Genomic DNA, 17,459 nt, shown 5'->3' with positions numbered 1-17,459 from the left:
CCCGTCTGTTCACGATAATAACTGGACCGCTTTGTAGCAATGTAGATAGCGCGCGCGGATGTGTGTGTGTGTGTGTGTGTGTGTGTGTGTGTGTGTGTGTGTGTATGTGTGTATGAGAAGAGGGGGCAGTAGGTCTTATGTTTGTGTATGTTTGTGAATTTCTCCCTTCGATCTTTAAAAATTATGTGATATGCGACTTTGCTCTATAGATCTGTTTGAAGTAATTGGCATCGGACAGCGGCTACCACTGAGTTGCCATTGTCGTTGGGAAAAGCATTGGCCCGTCAGTTGTCAAGTATAAAACTTTTCGGAGCGCGAAAATATCGCCTATTTCGCGAGCAAAACGTAGTTTCCACCCTATTCAAAATTAAGAAAAAGCTTTGGGCGCACTTAGAGTCATTGTAGACATTTATACTGTACGTGAATTTCAGAATTTCACGCGAGTGTTGTAGGATATTGAGACTTCAAATTTTATTCACTGTTTCCAATTAAATATTGACAAATTTGTAAAACAAACGCTGTTTTCCGTAGTTTATGCAGTAAGTAATTCTGTAAATATTAAATTACGAGCGAGGTATTTTGGTAAAAAGAAGTACATCGTTGATTTCAATAGTTTTCGATGGATGCATGATAAAACTAAATCTGTTTTCCGGGTGATAATTCTTTTTTTTTTTTGTTTGTTTTAAAAAATGAATGTAAGTGTGGCCCAAACGTATTCCTGTCCACAAATCAAGTTTTCCCCAAAACGCCTTGACGAATTTTCCTTGACTTTAAATTGCAATAACAAAATCCTCGTAACGACATGAACATTCTCTCATTACATATGCAGCACTCCGCTGCTACGCCATCAACGTTGCATTACACGTAATATCTTCCGATTATAAATGAAATTTTAACTTTTCTCGTATCACGTAAGTACTTTTCAAATCTTACTTCACATTTCATGAAACATAAATCCTCCTCGTAAAGAATCCAGAATTATCACGACAGGAAATTTATTGGGTCGAGGTAAATATGCGTTTTAAGAGACAAAATGTGCTGTAGACATTCTGTTGAACAACGATGATAACATAATTTGTTTATAGTTCAATTTTCGTGATGAACAGAAGCGTGTAGTATACAGCGAGGACCATCAAGGTCAGCATTCAGTTCTCTGTTTGGTGACGTCATCGCAGTAGCTGGATGTTGGTCCACTTCAAAACTTCGTCTAATTTCTTTTTCAGTGAAAGACAACTTGGTAATTTGTAAATTGTTCTTAGTTTTTAAAACTGGAAGAAGTGGACGTCAGATGCATGCCATGATTATGACATATTCAACGAAGCATACCTCACGAACTGAATAAAAAAATTGTTGTAAGTTGTCGGTGTCATTTCGAAAACCTCCAATAGAAGGTTCAACAGTTGTGTTGAAAAGGAATTTACAATTCATTTGTTTTGTGAAAAGTGGCAAGATGATTAGCTTCTCAGTATAGCTGCCACTCCATTGTACCGTGCATTATAAAGAAATTTTATATACATTTCTCCGAACTCATTGTCTTTTGCTGTATCGATAGGACACTTCACGGGCCAACCTGCTCGATTATTAAATGTCGCTCCAGAATTCCGCCCGTAGTATAATAGCCTCCTCAAGCACTTCCAGCATAATAAAAACTGTGCATCGGCTCGCTATTTTACTGAAGTAAGTCAGATAGGGTGCAGGCAGAAACGAGGAAGAAGGAATTACGTCGTTGGGCGGCTCCGATTCGCCGCCGTCTCGGAAAAGTTGCGCACCGCGCTCTTCAATTAAAGGCTCGAATTTGTATAGGGAGCCGGTGGGCGAGCCACCCAGGCGTATCATTACGGCGGGCCGCGAACACAATGCGTGAAGAAATGTCGCCACTCCGGCAAGTTTGCAGCCTGTCATTACGCGGCTAATTTAACTTTAAGGCACAGCACTACAGTAACGATGCAGCAATAACGTTCCGGCCATCTGCTCGATCGACGCCATGGACTTCAGCTCCTGGCATTCTGTTTTCGGGATTTTTTTCCTCACACCATTTCGACGGAGATAATTGACACTCGTGTTTGTGACTAAAAAAAGGACAAATGATTGTTAGCTATACATGGATTATCTGAAATACTGTCATGTTTTCGTTTACGTAACACAACTGGCGCATTAAGCTACTATCGTTAACCAGGATGATAGTCGTAGAATCAGCTACATACCTGGTGTAATACGATTTTTTGTGTCAGTTGCTCTAAATTATTCGTTGATTTTCTATGATCCGTCTTTGGCACGTACGCAAGGGAGTCTGCATTCAGAACCCATAAAGCTGGGCAGTAACACACTACTTACAACGATAAGATTCAATGGGTTACCAATTTGAACACTGCAGGCCTAATCCTCCGTTTTTGTGTCCGTGGTATAGGATTCTTAGTAACGTCGACCAAACAAGCATGAGCTCACATCGCCATGTCGTACGAAACCCGTGCCTGTATTTGAACCAAAACAAATCAGAACAATTATGTACGATATTCACACCATTTTAATAGCCTTACGGACGCGGTTTTATGGCAAATCTAATTCTACATATCACCAGGCAGGCACAACAGTCTGAACACAGTGGTGTAACGCAGCTAGATGCCTTGAAGGCACGAAGGAAGATTTAGCTGTCTTCTCGTCGTCGATGTGGTCATTGTAGACAGAGCATGAACTCTGGTAGATGAAAGGTGGGGTAAGAAATCACCCGTGCCCTTTCATAAACCATGCCGGCATTCGCCTTTGGCGATTCAGGGAAATCGCGGAATAGTCTGGATGGCCAGAAGGGAATTTTAATCACTAGCCTCCAGAAAACGAAACCAGACACCTTAAAACGTGTCGAGGATGGTATTAAAAGTTGTATGAATGATTAGACCAAGTTTTTTACGTCGATTTATGCAAACGCGAGCTTCCTCCAACAACTGCGGAGAAATCTAACTAATGGTGACTGGCGGCGTACGAATAACTAAAACGATGTCATTTTAATGGCAATTAATCCAATCTATAGTTGTTTTCTATTAACAAAATAACAGCGAATCCACTCTCAACCTGATGACAGTGAAGTCCATCGCTTTTAATTTTGCCGTACATTAGGAATATGCAATACTTTTGCTGAAACTGAAAGGGTGGTTAAGTCCAAGACTTTTGTGCGCTATACTGAAAGGGGTGATAGATGGTCGTGGACAAAACTTGGAGAACTGCGCCTTCCATATTATGAGAATTCTGTAATGAATTCTATTCAGGTTGTTCATAGTGGAGAACAAGTTTCACCCCTAAGGGAAGACCCAACACACCGAAGATAATACGATTATTTGGGAAGAACTTTGCACGAGATTCCGTCCGTAAACTGAAAGATAATACGCTGTAGTCTTCACTATCAGCCGGCAGGATGATGATTGTTCCACTCTCCTAGGCCTTTCTTGTCACAGAATAGTACTGCTGAGCATTTTTAATTGCATTCATTGCACTTTTATTATTGTTATTACGAGGTGCATTCAAGTTCTAAGGTCTCCGATTTTTTTTCTCCGGACTGGAAAGAGATAGAAACATGCGCATTGTTTTAAAATGAGGCCGCGTTCATTGTCAATACGTCCCAGAGATGGCAGCACCGTACGACAGATGGAATTTTACCGCCAGCGGCAAGAATGAGAACTGTTTTAAATACTTAAAATGGCGACGTTTTCCTTACTTGAACAGCGTGCAATCATTCGTTTTCTGAATTTGCCTGGTGTGAAACCAATTGAAATTCATCGACAGTTGAAGGAGACATGTGGTGATGGAGTTATGGATGTGTCGAAAGTGCGTTCGTGGGTGCGACAGTTTAATGAAGGCAGAACATCGTGTGACAACAAACCGAAACAACCTCGGGCTCGCACAAGCCGGTCTGACGACATGATCGAGAAAGTGGAGAGAATTGTTTTGGGGGATCACCGATCTCCTCCAGAGTTGGCATTTCTGCGGGTTCTGTGCACACAATCCTGCATGACGACCTGAAAATGCGAAAAGTGTCATCCAGGTGGGTGCCACGAATGCTGACAGAGGACCACATGGCTGCCCGTGTGGCATGTTGCCAAGCAATGTCGACGCGCAACGACAGCATGAATGGGACTTTCTTTTCGTCGGTTGTGACAATGGATGAGACGTGGATGCCATTTTTCGATCCAGAAACAAAGCGCCAGTCAGCTCAATGGAAGCACACAGATTCACCACCACCAAAAAAATTTCGGGTAACCGCCAGTGCTGAAAAAATGATGGTGTCCATGTTCTGGGACAGCGAGGGCGCAATCACCCATTGCGTTCCAAAGGGCACTATGGTGACATGTGCATCCTACGAAAATGTTTTGAAGAACAAATTCCTTCCTGCACTGCAACAAAAACGTCCAGGAAGGGCTGCGCGCGTGCTGTTTCACCAAGACAACGCACCCGCACATCGAGCTAACGTTACGCAACAGTTTCTTCGTGATAACAACTTTGAAGTGATTCCTCATACTCCCTACTCACCTGACCTGGCTCCTAGTGACTTTTGGCTTTTTCCAACAATGAAAGACACTCTCCGTGGCCGCACATTCACCAGCGGTGCTGATATTGCCTCAGCGATTTTCCAGTGGTCAAAACAGACTCCAAAAGAAGCCTTCGCCGCTGCCATGGAATCATGGCGTCAGCGTCGTGAAAAATGTGTACGTCTGCAGGGCGATTACGTCGAGAAGTAACGCCAGTTTCATCGATTTCGGGTGAGTAGTTAATCAGAAAAAAATCGGAGGCCTTAGAACTTGAATGCACCTCGTATTATTAGGAATTTAATTTAGTATTGCCATTTATCAGGATACCCTGCACTGGATGCCAGTTGACTAAAGGTCTCCAAGTACTGCACGTGTTCTTTATTTTTGAAAGCTCCATTTGTAAATGACTCCATCGAAATAAAGAAGGACCACTCAAACAGCGAAATAAAGAAGGACCACTCAAACAGCGGTGTATTAATGTTTCCCGAAAGGCTTGCACCTAATCGTTTCTAACAGCAATGAAGAAGCAGCTGGTGAACAACAATGAGAGTTATCTACTGGAAAGGCCTATTATTGTGGTCGTCAGCCCGAAACTTGTTGGATACAGCTCTCTACACTAGTTTATCCTGTGCAAGTCTGCTCATTCCTGCTTAGCTGGTGACACCTACATACTCGTACGTCTGCACCTGCTTACTGTAGTCAAGTCTTGGCCTCCCCTGCAGCGTTTACTCCTCACTCTTTACTCCAATACGAAATTTACGATTCCGTCATATCTCAGGATGTGTGTGTATTAACTGATGTGTTCGATTTGTCAAGTTATCCCGTAAAATTCTTACCTTGACATTCGATTTAGTAACCCTTTATTACTTACTTTCTTGTACACGATCTACTGATCTGATATCGAGAGTTCTTCTGTAACACCACATTCCGAAAGCTTGTATTGTTGTCTTCCTTAAAATGTTTATTGTCCCCGATTCACTGCCGTACATGGCTACACTACAGGCAAATACCTTCGGAAAAACTTTCAAATATTTACCTGCAGATTCTATATTAACAAATTTGTCTTCTTTGGAATTGATTACTGTTGACAGCCCGCACTTTATAAATATTTTTATTATGTTTACCGGTGTGGGACCTTTCCCACTCGTAACTTATAGGATGCCTAAAGGATGCTGCGTTCGCGGAATGCTATAGAACAATTCAAACAAATGACGTTAGTTGTTTTATTTCTATAAAGCAATTGACAAACTTATCTTTGGAGTTACATCGTCGTCGGAAGAAATATGCAAACAGTAATAGTCTTTTGATACAGTCGAAGTCCAGACAAATAACTGATAAGGGTCACAACCAGTTTTTGTTGTAGCACGCTCGGCAAATACGTTCCACTAATGTCAGTACTCTGAGGCGATCTGAGCGGCCGAGTCTAGCAGAAGCGGCGGCGCTTATATTCACTTCTTCCAGGCCCAGCGCGGTCCAGTTCCGCGCACCATTGGCCGACGTTTCCTCACCGCCTCTGGTCTTGCGTTCCGCATCTTCGTTCCGGCGCTTCTGATTCCACCACAACAATAGGAGTGCACAATTTGTAAACAAACATCACTTTAAACACAAAGTTAAGTTGTTTTAGTGGCACGTGTATGTTTCTCCTACGGAAATGAAAATTAGAGGCATAGTTAGTGACGACAGACTTGTTTGCAATGTCGTAAGCCACATACCTTCGGAAATACGTAGATTTGAAAGGATGTTGCGGCGCCACCGTTTCTGGCGTAATGCGCAGAGCGAGGGTTGTCTACAGCACGCTTCAGGACAGTGCAGGCAACCCGCTTTACGGCGCGGCAGCATTGCGGCGCTAAGTGTGGCACCCTTTCCATTATTTGAAGTTTTAAGTATTCCAGAACGCATAAGATTTAGAACAGTAAAACCAAGTGTGACATCACTAATTGTACCTCCAGTTTTCATTTCGATAGAAATAACGTATATGTGCCCCTGATGTAAGTGCATCCCGGTGGCCAATTGCATTTTACAGATTTTGTTTCATTTCGGAAGTATATTATGTGACAAAGTTATAGCCTTCCTACTTTGGCCATCAGCAGCTATTTTGCTACCCAGTAGCAAATTCCATCTACAGCTTTAGTGTCTCATTTGCTAAGTCAATTCCCTCAGCATCCCCTGATTTCATTCGATCACATAAAACCGCGCGACTTCTACGGTCGCAGGTTCGAATCCTGCCTCGGGCATGGATGTGTGTGATGTCCTTAGTTTAGTTAAGTTTAAGTAGTTCTAAGTTCTAGGGGACTGATAACCACTGATGTTAAGTCCCATAGTGCTCAGAGCCATTTGAACCATTTGATCACATAAAACCACGGCCACTAAAATGTAGCTATACATTTCCATTTGTTTTGATGTACTCTATCATTCATTCAACCTTGAAAAACTAGTTTCCCCGCATCTTGTCGTTAATGACGAAGTCACAGAAATTTTCTTTCAAATACAGCATTCCATGAAAATCGTATATACGAATATAAAACATGTTCCTTCATGATGTGTGTGAAATGGGTAAAGTACTCATTCTTATCGTCTTAAGTGGAGGTCTTAAATTTTAAATATATATTTTGTATGATATTCTCCAGCTATAAATTGTATTAAATGAATTGTAGTGATTGACCATTTTAATATAAAATAGCAACTTTGTCGGACTATCATTACCAAGCGTTTTGTCCTATTCAGGGTGTCAGGAGGAAAGGTTATGGTTGGGGGGGGGGGGTGGGGGGGTGAAAGTATTGGTGATTCTGAATAAATAACGTCAAATGAATATTGGCGATTCTGAATTTAAAAAATCAGATGAACATACGCCATTTTCCTGTAACTGTGTCCGACATGCAGCTGTGTGAAAATCACAGGCGTCAGTCACATAACCTTCTTCACCAGCACTCAAATCCGATTACAACCAAAGCGACAGTAGACTACGTAGGCTTAAGAGCGAAGTCAGCAAGCGCAGAGTGGGCTCAAAGGAGGAACTTTTCGCTAGTATTTTACCTACATGTGCTCAAGTAACAGACCGTAAAAATGAGCTCAGATCAGTAAAAAAGTAGTTGTGTACAAGAGCTGCAAAATGTGTTGCAGTTGACGGTGGACTTATTCAGCATATTTTGTGAGAAAATGAACAGAATTAAACAAAACATTATCACAACGCTTCACTTACTATTACCTGCATTTGTCATGTATCCTATTGTTTTCTTAGTTTCCTCAGAAACCGTCTATATGTTCTTATGACGTTCTTTGTTCAGAATCAGTAATACTGCCACCCTTCAAGGCATGTGCTTTTCCTCCTGATTCACCCCTTATTTATCACATTAGAGGATTCTGTGGTTCAGTAACAAGATACACTTCATTTCGATAAGTGTGTCTTAAGCGCTTGAGGATGAAGCAACAAAAGGTTTCAAAACCGATTGAAAATAAGGTAAAGAACAAACTCATCTATATGAGAAACTAGGATAAAAATAGCATGCGCGCTCAAAAGAAAATAATTTGCAACTGAACGTCCCATTACCCGGCGTCACGGATGTGATCAGACTGGACAATGCCCATTCATGCCTAACATTTGCGGTATCGGTGGATATCCCTGGCGGTATCGGCTCGCAGTGGCGGTACCATCCCAGCCCTCAGTGGAGGCGCCGTATCGACTCGGGCCAGGAGTGACAGGCAGCGGCAGCGAAAGCTATCGGCGACGCAAAGAAAGCGGCGGCGGCGGCGGTGTCACCACGGCGCGCCTTCCGCCCCCGCCATTGTCCGCCGCCCCCGACCTCCAAGATGGATGGCGGCCCACATCCCATTGTGGCGCCCTCTTCTTCTTCGTCCTCGCGATCGAGGTTCGCTTCGGCCGGCGTCCCCATACGCCGCTAATGGAATAATTGATGTGCTGCCTTCCTCGATCCGGCCACGGAACTTTGCTTAACCACCTCCCTTCCGTAGTCACCGCTCCACTGTACGGAGTGACCTTTCATCGCATGGTCACCCACGTACAAACACTTGTTGCTTGACACGGTTTCTTAGAGAGGAAGCTTTTCGATCATATAATTGTAAGGAATATGAAAAGAATACCAACAGTTACCTCAGTGACGTAAAGAACACTCCTTCTCAATAAAAAACGGCCTAAATATAAAATATTTGTATTTTTAGTCACCGTGTTGCTTATGTTCTCTCTTAAAGGACGACGTGAAATGACTAGAAGAAGAGCAAATGTTATTATGGAGGAGAATGACCGAAACCAACTGGATAGACACGAAGGCAATTTAAGCAATAATGAAAGGTGTAAATGCATAGACAAAACTCTTGAGAACGACCGGAAAAAATTAGACAGCCACTCCTCAGGCCAAATGTAAGCAATATTAGCCTCCTTAACATCAGTTTTGGCCACAAGGTTCTTTGGGAGAAAGGAAAAGGAAAACAAAGAGAGAGGGTCGTATAAGAACAAGTGCAGAGCATGGGATATCGAAATTATGAAGAAATGAAGAGAAGCACAGACAAAAGAAATTATTGGTTGTAGCATCACATAAATTTACTCACTACATTGAAGAGAACGTAAAATATACTGATGGTTAGTGACAGAGAGAATACAACGGATTTCGAAGCGATATCGATAATCTTTGGTTCAGTTAATAGGGAAGTTACATTGGATTTTCATACATGTAGACATAGCTTCTCGTGTAAATAAATATTCACCATTTAGGGCAGTTTCCTCGAATGATTGTGCTATGGAATGTGAAGATGTTTACTTTCATCGTCCAAACTCTCTCTGTTTTCTACCCCACAACCTATCTAGCAATGAAATTAGAATGAAAGCCAGACCTTTAGCTGCTTACAGCCATTGGTAAATATTAACGGGTGCAGTTGAAAATATGTGCTCCGACCGGGACTCGAACCCGACATCTGCTGCTTACATGGCAGACGCTCTATCCGACTGAGCCACCGAGAATACAGAGAATAGTGCGGCTGCAAGGACTTATCTCTGGCACGCTCCCCGTGAGACCAACACTTCCAACTTACTGTCCACACACTACATTTGTAGTGGCCCTGCCCACTATACTCATTACTCGCGGCAGTCAATCTACCGATTCTCGAAAAAATTCGGGCAATGTGAGTGTACACGCACTGAAGAAGATCACTAGCCGGTAAACCTTATCTATATGAAGATGGTATCTGTTTTTTCGGACATGTTCGAAAGAACATATACCATCTTCATATACATATATTTAGCAATGAGTTGCGACACCGCAAAGATTCCGACTTTTCGGCTCGGAAGCATGAAGTAAAGACTGAAGATTTAATGATTACTGCTATGTCTTTCTAATATGAGTCTCTCTCTGAGAGGATAAAATAAATTGACTCGAAAGTACGAATGGAACAGCAAGTAAAACCTAACTGTGTAAGTTTCACTTCATAATTTTTCTTAATGATTTTCCCGGGACTTGTACTCAGGGAAATAACAAACGTAGGATACTTATTTATGTCATTTCTCATTCGTTTGCTGGCTGATAAGCATACAAAATCGTTACGCCGCTCACTGATTAAAGAGACTCATGATGCTTCGTGCAACTCGGATCTGGATTCGCTCAGTGTCTTCTGTCAGCAACAATTGGCCGTTTTGTAGTACTGTAGTGCTCAGTTCTGAGGTTCTGTTCATCCGTTTCATTCATAGGGTCTTCCTGTTAACCGGAATTCGGAAATAGCCTTCTGTGCAACCGGGTGTAAGCGCTCCTTTCCATCTCCCAATGCCGTATGTTAATGGGTGGGCATTCAGAGGAACAGTTGACCCATGTCGTGACGTCATCAGAAGTTTTCTTCAATTCCCTTAGTTAACCATATTGTAGAACGGATAGAGCGATACTAGAAAGTGCTCCAGGTCATGACCGAGTACACACACCCGATAGAATGACTGCTGGAATAGTACATCAGCCAGTCTGTGCGTTCTTTTTAGATAATTTCCTACACACTGTTGCAGGTAATTATAAAACTAGGTTAGCTACAAGTAAAATAATTATACGTAATTGATTGGCCATTCATACAGTATAACGCTGGTGTTTACGTCCAGGTGTTAAAACTAATAAAATATAAAACTGAAAGAGAAGTCCGGTAGTCCGCAATAGCTGTGTTTATTGAAGTCGATTCGAGATTCACACAACATTTTCGCTACTTGCAAGTTGCATCTTGTGGTGTATATAATGCTATGTCATGTGGTATAGGGAGGTATCACAGAATGCCGTAGAGTAACAGCTGGTGTGACTAGCAAAGTTCTCAGCCTTCTTCAGTTGTTAAAACCATTATCAATGATGAATGTCAGTCTGTGTTAAAATCACGATGCGCTGTAACCACTAGACCGATTAAAATATGTTCTTGTGGGTCTATGACGAACAATGAACGATTCCACTTGTAAACGTTGCCGGCCGAAGTGGCCGTGCGGTTAAAGGCGCTGCAGTCTGGAACCGCAAGACCGCTACGGTCGCAGGTTCGAATCCTGCCTCGGGCATGGATGTTTGTGATGTCCTTAGGTTAGTTAGGTTTAACTAGTTCTAAGTTCTAGGGGACTAATGACCTCAGCAGTTGAGTCCCATAGTGCTCAGAGCCATTTTTTGAACTTGTAAACGTTATCCAGTTAGTTTCAACACGTGTATGTAAACACGTGTGTTATACTGTATGAATCGCCAATCAGTTATGTAAACAGGGTCAGTCGAATACTGGGCTGGTCGCCGATCTTCGCCCGAAAACAGAAATGTAAACAGACAGAACAGAGCAGACATATTAGAATGCAACTCAGGCTGTTGTATGTTTCGTTAATTTACAGAGAAATCAGGACTGTGAAACTTTTACCTGTGATAATCACTTCTAACGGGCTCATTCGATACAGTGATCTCTTTTGTACTGCCTTAAAGCTGTATATTGTCGAAGATTTTCTGAAAACTTTAAATTTGTAATTCAGTCTAGACGTCACAGAGTTAAAAGTGAATCGGATGTCTTCGGTTGAGTACTGTGTTTTAGAAGTACAATATTCAGTTCATGTAGTGTTCCAGTGTTCTACAAGACGCGGATGCTGCAAGGAGTGAACCACGAGACTGACACAGTACTTGGCCTGCTGTTACAGAGTCGCAGCACTCGGGGACCGTTGAAGAGGAGCGGGACGACGATGAGGAGGTAGATGCGCGCTGCGCCGTCTGCTCCAAGGAGTTCCCAGACGCCGAACAGTAAGTACCGGCTAACCTACGCATTCCGCATTGCTATCAAATGCGAGTTAGAAATTTCATTAGACTTGTATCACATTGGTCAGTGGATGTTAGGAGATGGGCCTCGGCGTGGCTGAACGCAGTCGATTAAGCAACTCTCACAATTTTCCCTGTCGTGTATACAGCTTCGAGACCAGCTTCAGTGTTGCACTCTTTAGTAGAGCTTACAAGTAGTCAAGACGAATGTGAACGCCTTCAACATCGACTGTTACCTTTACAAACCCCACTACAGCATTGATTTGAGGAATCGGGTCCATGATCGTATAGGCTTTTTTGGTTGTTAGTTGACAGGAACGCAACCAAAAAAAAAAAAAAATGGTTAAAATGGCTCTGAGCACTATGGGACTTCACATCTGAGGTCATCAGTCGCTTAGTACTCAGAACTACTTAAACCTAACTAACCTAAGGACATCACACACATCCATGCCCGAGGCAGGATTCGAACCTGCTACCGTAGCAGTCGCGCGGTTCCGGACTGAAGCGAGTAGAACCGCTCGGTTACGGCGGCCGGCGGAACGCAACACGTTAACTGCCGCCCCGGTGTGTTACACTGAATAATGAGTCCCGACGTTGCGTTGGAATTGCCTTCAACATGATTCAGACCAGGAAACGAGTGTATTTGTTATCTCGGTGTGTAGCCATTAGTGTGTCGACCTATTTCATCAGCCGTTCTCGAGCTGGGCTTGGCACGTGGAATACGTTGAAGCTGTGTTGCAATACAAGTTGCTCGTTATCAGTTACAGACTTTTTTTTCACATTATTAGTTACCACCTGAATTACAGTCACATGAAGTATCTCATCAAATTCAAAATTTCTTTTCTTAGTAGTGACATACGAAAGCGTGCTGGAAAGTTGCGCCTCCGAATTTTTTATTTGAAAATTTGTAAGTATTTAAATAAAACGAAATTTATTAACATTCTGCCTCTTTATTGCTCATGTCTTCATAGTTATTTCTCAACGTAGTTACCGTGTTGACGGACGCATCTTTCCCATCGAGTGACCAGTTTGTTGATACTGTCGCTGTAGAATGTTTGACTTCGTTGACGGAGCCTCAGTCTCACCGTATCAGTAGCAAAGTGATGCGTTCGAAGGTGTTCTTCAGGTTTTGAAAACAGATGATAATCGATTGACACCAGGTCGAGACCGTATGGAGGATGATCGATGACAATGAACCCAAGGCGTCGGATTGTTGCATATGTCGCAGCGCTCTTGTACGTCCTGGCATTGTCATGGTGAGGGAGAGGGTGCTCCATATGTGGACGAACTCTTCGAATTCATAACGCGATTACAGCACGGTGCTTCTCAAGCACCGGCTTAGTTATGTTATACATCCTTATATTGCACACTACAATTCGAAGCCCTTTAACGGCAGAGGATTCCAAACTGCGTCAGCGAAATGGGAAAGTCGGCCGAGTAGTATGAGCGACATGTTATATCTCAGCCAACGCTGAGAACACAGTAAAGGATTCGGAGGAATTACTCTTAAGCACGCCCTCGCAATTTAGAGAAAACAGTTAACCCTCAAACGTTGCAGTTCGTCTCTACTATGTTATTCTTCCCCATACTGCACTACGGCTCGACATTCTATGTCACCGGTCACATGAGTGAGTGATTTTGCAGCATCTATGAAAACATCTACGCCTATACCTGAAACTCACTTGGAAGTAGGCGACTCACTTAACCGTTCACTTTCCAGCGTCATTTATTGTGGCTGTCTGTCTTAATGACGTGACGCTGTCGTGAGAAGGATCTGGACAGCTTCGAAGTGATCCGATTTCTGGGTTCATGGTTTAATTTCAGCGCTTCTGTCCTTTCTAACATGCTTAAACGTGTTGGAAACAGTTATATAAAAAAACATTGATATGCCACGCTGTTCCGCATCAATGTACGCAAGGATAGGGGACATATGCACTTCGTCTGTAGTTTCCTCTGGCTTTGGAAAACGAAGAATTAACGTCTCGTCGATGACAAGGTGATTAGAAATAGAGTATCACCTTGGAAAGAAAACGAAACCGGGAAGGAAATCGGCCTTTCCGGTGCCCTACTTCAAAAGAACCATCCCGGCATCTACCTTAGGTGATTGAGGTAAAAACCGCAGAAAACCTAAGTCTGAAAAGCTGGACGGGGATCTGAACCGCCATCCTCTCAAATGTGGGTCTAGTGTGATACCATTGCGTCACCTCGACAATGGTTTGGCGTAGTGTTGTAGTACCTCAGTAAGTACGTTGTGAACGGTCCACAGTTTTCAACCTATTTAAATCATCGCTTCGTATGGCCGAACATTGTTACTCCTTGTTAATTTTAAGTTGACAGAGTTTCTTGTTACGAAAACTACTGTGATCGACGGCTACAACGCCTTGACGCTTAGCGAGTCACAACGTCTTTATGAACTTGGCCACCTGCCAGTTCAGACACCGAACTGCAGTTTTATCATGATCAGACACGATAGTCGTCAAAATTTCTTGCGATAATATTTCTTCTGCTGTATCATTAATATAAACCATGACGGACAGCACTTTTTTATTATTATCCGGAACAGAGAAAAGACCCAAGTTATCTACCGGTTTTTTTACGACTCCCTGTCGAGAAGACGGCATGCAATTTTTTATTGCAAGCACAGATTGTGATAGTTCGGAACGGGTTGTTTTATTTTTAGGGTGGCATTTAGAAAACCAGGTGTCACGAATTTACGGATTTGGTATTGTATATTAATACCTTATAGAACGTAATCTTTGGAGAGCGTAACTTTGGTGTGACATAATGGCTCTGACAAATTGGAAATTTGTGGTAAGTTCCTATAGGACCGAGCTGCTAAGGTCATCGGCCCCTAGGATTACACACAAATTAATCTAACTTAAACTAACTTAGGCTAAGGACAACACACACACCCATGCCCGAGGGAGGACTCGCACTGGCACTGTCAAGCTGTCATCGCTACGAACATGCTATCAGCAGTCTGGTACGCTGATTTTTACATCTGAATTGATCGTGTGTTCTTCATGCAGAGACTGACAGATGCCAGTGGGATGGCGTTCTTATGGAAGAATTTAACTGTTGTCTTATCGCCGGCCGCTGTGGCCGAGCGGTTCTAGGCGCTTCAGTCCGGAACCGCGCTGCTGCTATGGTCGCAGGTTCGAATCCTGCCTCGGGCTTGGATGTGTGTGATGTCCGTAGGTTAGTTAGGTTTAAGTAGTTCTAAGTTCTAGGGGACTGATGACCTCATATGTTAACTCCCATAGTGCTCAGAGCCGTTGTCTTATCCCACTGGAAATACATAGATCTCCTAAATACGTAGAACGACCAAAACAAACGGGTACACTAGGTATTTCCTCTTGATAGCTTCATTTCTCTAAACACTGTTGCCAGAGAAAAAAGGAATGTCTGGCTTAAAGGCTTTGCCTTCCTTTAGAGAAGAGTGTGGTCTTTCAACCAAGGATAAAAAAATTGAATTTCCTTCTAAGGGAATAAAACTTAATTAAGTACCACTGGAGATGGTACACGTGGCAGAGTATAAGAACATAAAATGTAACTTGGAATACGTTGTCTCACCATGATCACATTATACTCGCATTTGGATATTACTTATACTCGCATTTGCATACTAGTAATAGTAAACGAAATCCAAGCTTTAGGGAAGAGATTCAGTACGGGAATGCAAACAAAAGAAAAATAATTGGAGTCAAATGTTTCCTGGAGGTCAACTTCATCAGGAGGTGAACTTGATATAGCTTTTAAACACTCTCCTATCTTCCACACTAAAACAGCCACTTTCGTGAGTTACACTAGGTCACAGCAATCGTAAGTCCCATCTCTATTTATGATTAACCCACCAACGTGTTGATGGCGTTTACTTTGCACAGGTTAACCTCTGGTGGCTGCCAACTCTATACTGCCCGTGTAAATATGCAGCTAGTATAACAAATAGTGTGAGAGCAGCCGCTTAAAATTGTACGTAAATCATGAAAATACCATTACTTTCGAAACAGATTTTTTGTTCGTTGGAAGGAAAAAAAGTGATATTACATAAATTACTAGTAAACTCTGAAGGCTGACTAGAAGCAGCCACTCACATGGTGTTACCCATCCAAGTATATGGGTATATCATACTTAATAATGGAAACTCACGCCGGTAAGTGTACAAAGGTCAGAAAAAATATTACAGTAAGTGTGGGTCCGGAAATGAGCTGTTTGCTAGATAAGTGGGAAGGCGTGATTTTGAGCTGCCACTGACTTTATTATGAAATATTCCCGCGATGAGTACAGATAAAAATATGTATTTTGAAATGTGAAATTTTCGACTAAGTCCTCGTATAATTAGGCTCAGATTTCATCCACACACCACGCACAACGTCTGGGAAAGCGGCACGTGCATGGTGTGTGATGTTAACGTCTTTCAGCTGGTATAAAAGGACATCTAATATACTAATATGAACCAAAATAATTAGAAGGTGTTAACAAAAAAGTGTCGAATATTTTGAGAGATGGCAGTACTCACGAAAAGAAGAAAAACACGTCCAGTAAACATGAGCTCTGAGATGCATATCTGAAGAGCTATGAGTACGTGTCCGTCTTCGCTACTGTGAAACACATCTCTTCTGTTGAACAAGTGGTCACAGCTCTTAAGGTATGCATTTTAGAGCCCATGATCACTGGACGTTTTTCCCTTGCTTTGTCTGTACTATCTGCTCCTAAAATATGGAAAGCAAAGAGTTTGCAGCAGAAGAGATGTGTTTCACAGTATTGAAGATGAACAACTGCTCAGAGCTCTTAGGGTTTGAATTTTAGAGCTCGTGTTTACTGGACATGTTTTTCCTTTTTTTGGGCACTATCACTTGAGAAAAACATTGAACACTTTCGTTTAATATCATGTATGTGGAGCAAGATCTGTACCTTCACCTCTCAAGATCACCTCCTTGAATCCCTTTCCTTGTTGTCTTTGGAATGATTTCAAAAGTGATACGATCGAAAAATTGTATCAGCGAATCGCAGGTTCTTCTCAAATTAGACGAGATGATCCGGGGGTACTTAGTAAATTCTACCATCTCACGTGATGAAGTAATATTGTATCTCTTGTACAATTAGGCCACCGATGAAATTTGAGCCCAGTTAGATGCAGAATTAATTGAAAAGTTTACATTTCTTATACATTCGTACTGACTGACTTCGTACTGAAGTCAGTGGCGGCTCTTAACCAAACAGCCACAAAATTTTCTCCCTCATCAATTTTCAGTATTAAATACAATAAATTCTATTTAAATTGAGCGTCATTTACTAATATACGAAATGATTGCACCACCACTTTGAGGGCGGATTGATTGAAATGACAGATGAAATTGTGGGCTCGGACCGAAAGATCGGACGTAGTACTCGTAACCGGAATTGTTGAAAGTTTACCGTCTTACCTCCTTGCCTAGGGACGCCAGATGAAAGTTGATGTCGTCAAGCCCTGAATCAAAATTGCGCAACGGATAACTGGGGAGAGGAGCTTGAGAGCGCTACCTAAAGAGCGTGTCCTTTCTGTACGATGCTAGGCAAGGGGCTGGAGGGCTCACACGCTGATGGGTGGGTCCCTGCATTCTATAGCTTTTATTTTAATAAATTCCTTTAACTTGACTTCTTTGTGATTTGTAAGGTATGTTAAAGATTGATGACAGTTGATTTCCTATTT

General features: G+C 42.4%; 1 protein-coding gene across 1 annotated transcript in view; it reads left to right on the top strand.

Moving 5' to 3' along the window:
• Window positions 1-17,459, top strand: part of LOC124594140 (transcription factor hamlet-like) — a 212,804-nt gene that overhangs the window by 171,293 nt on the left and 24,052 nt on the right. Inside the window, exon 7 of the mRNA XM_047132496.1 lies at window positions 11,653-11,752. Within this exon, the coding sequence (XP_046988452.1) occupies window positions 11,653-11,752 (100 nt within the window). The remainder of the gene's footprint in view (window positions 1-11,652; window positions 11,753-17,459) is intronic.

The sequence above is a fragment of the Schistocerca americana genome, chromosome 2 (genome assembly GCF_021461395.2).
Source record: "Schistocerca americana isolate TAMUIC-IGC-003095 chromosome 2, iqSchAmer2.1, whole genome shotgun sequence".
NCBI classification, from domain to species: domain Eukaryota; kingdom Metazoa; phylum Arthropoda; class Insecta; order Orthoptera; family Acrididae; genus Schistocerca; species Schistocerca americana.
Note: the sequence above shows the minus strand (reverse complement) of the source record. Positions and strands in the feature narration are given on the sequence as shown.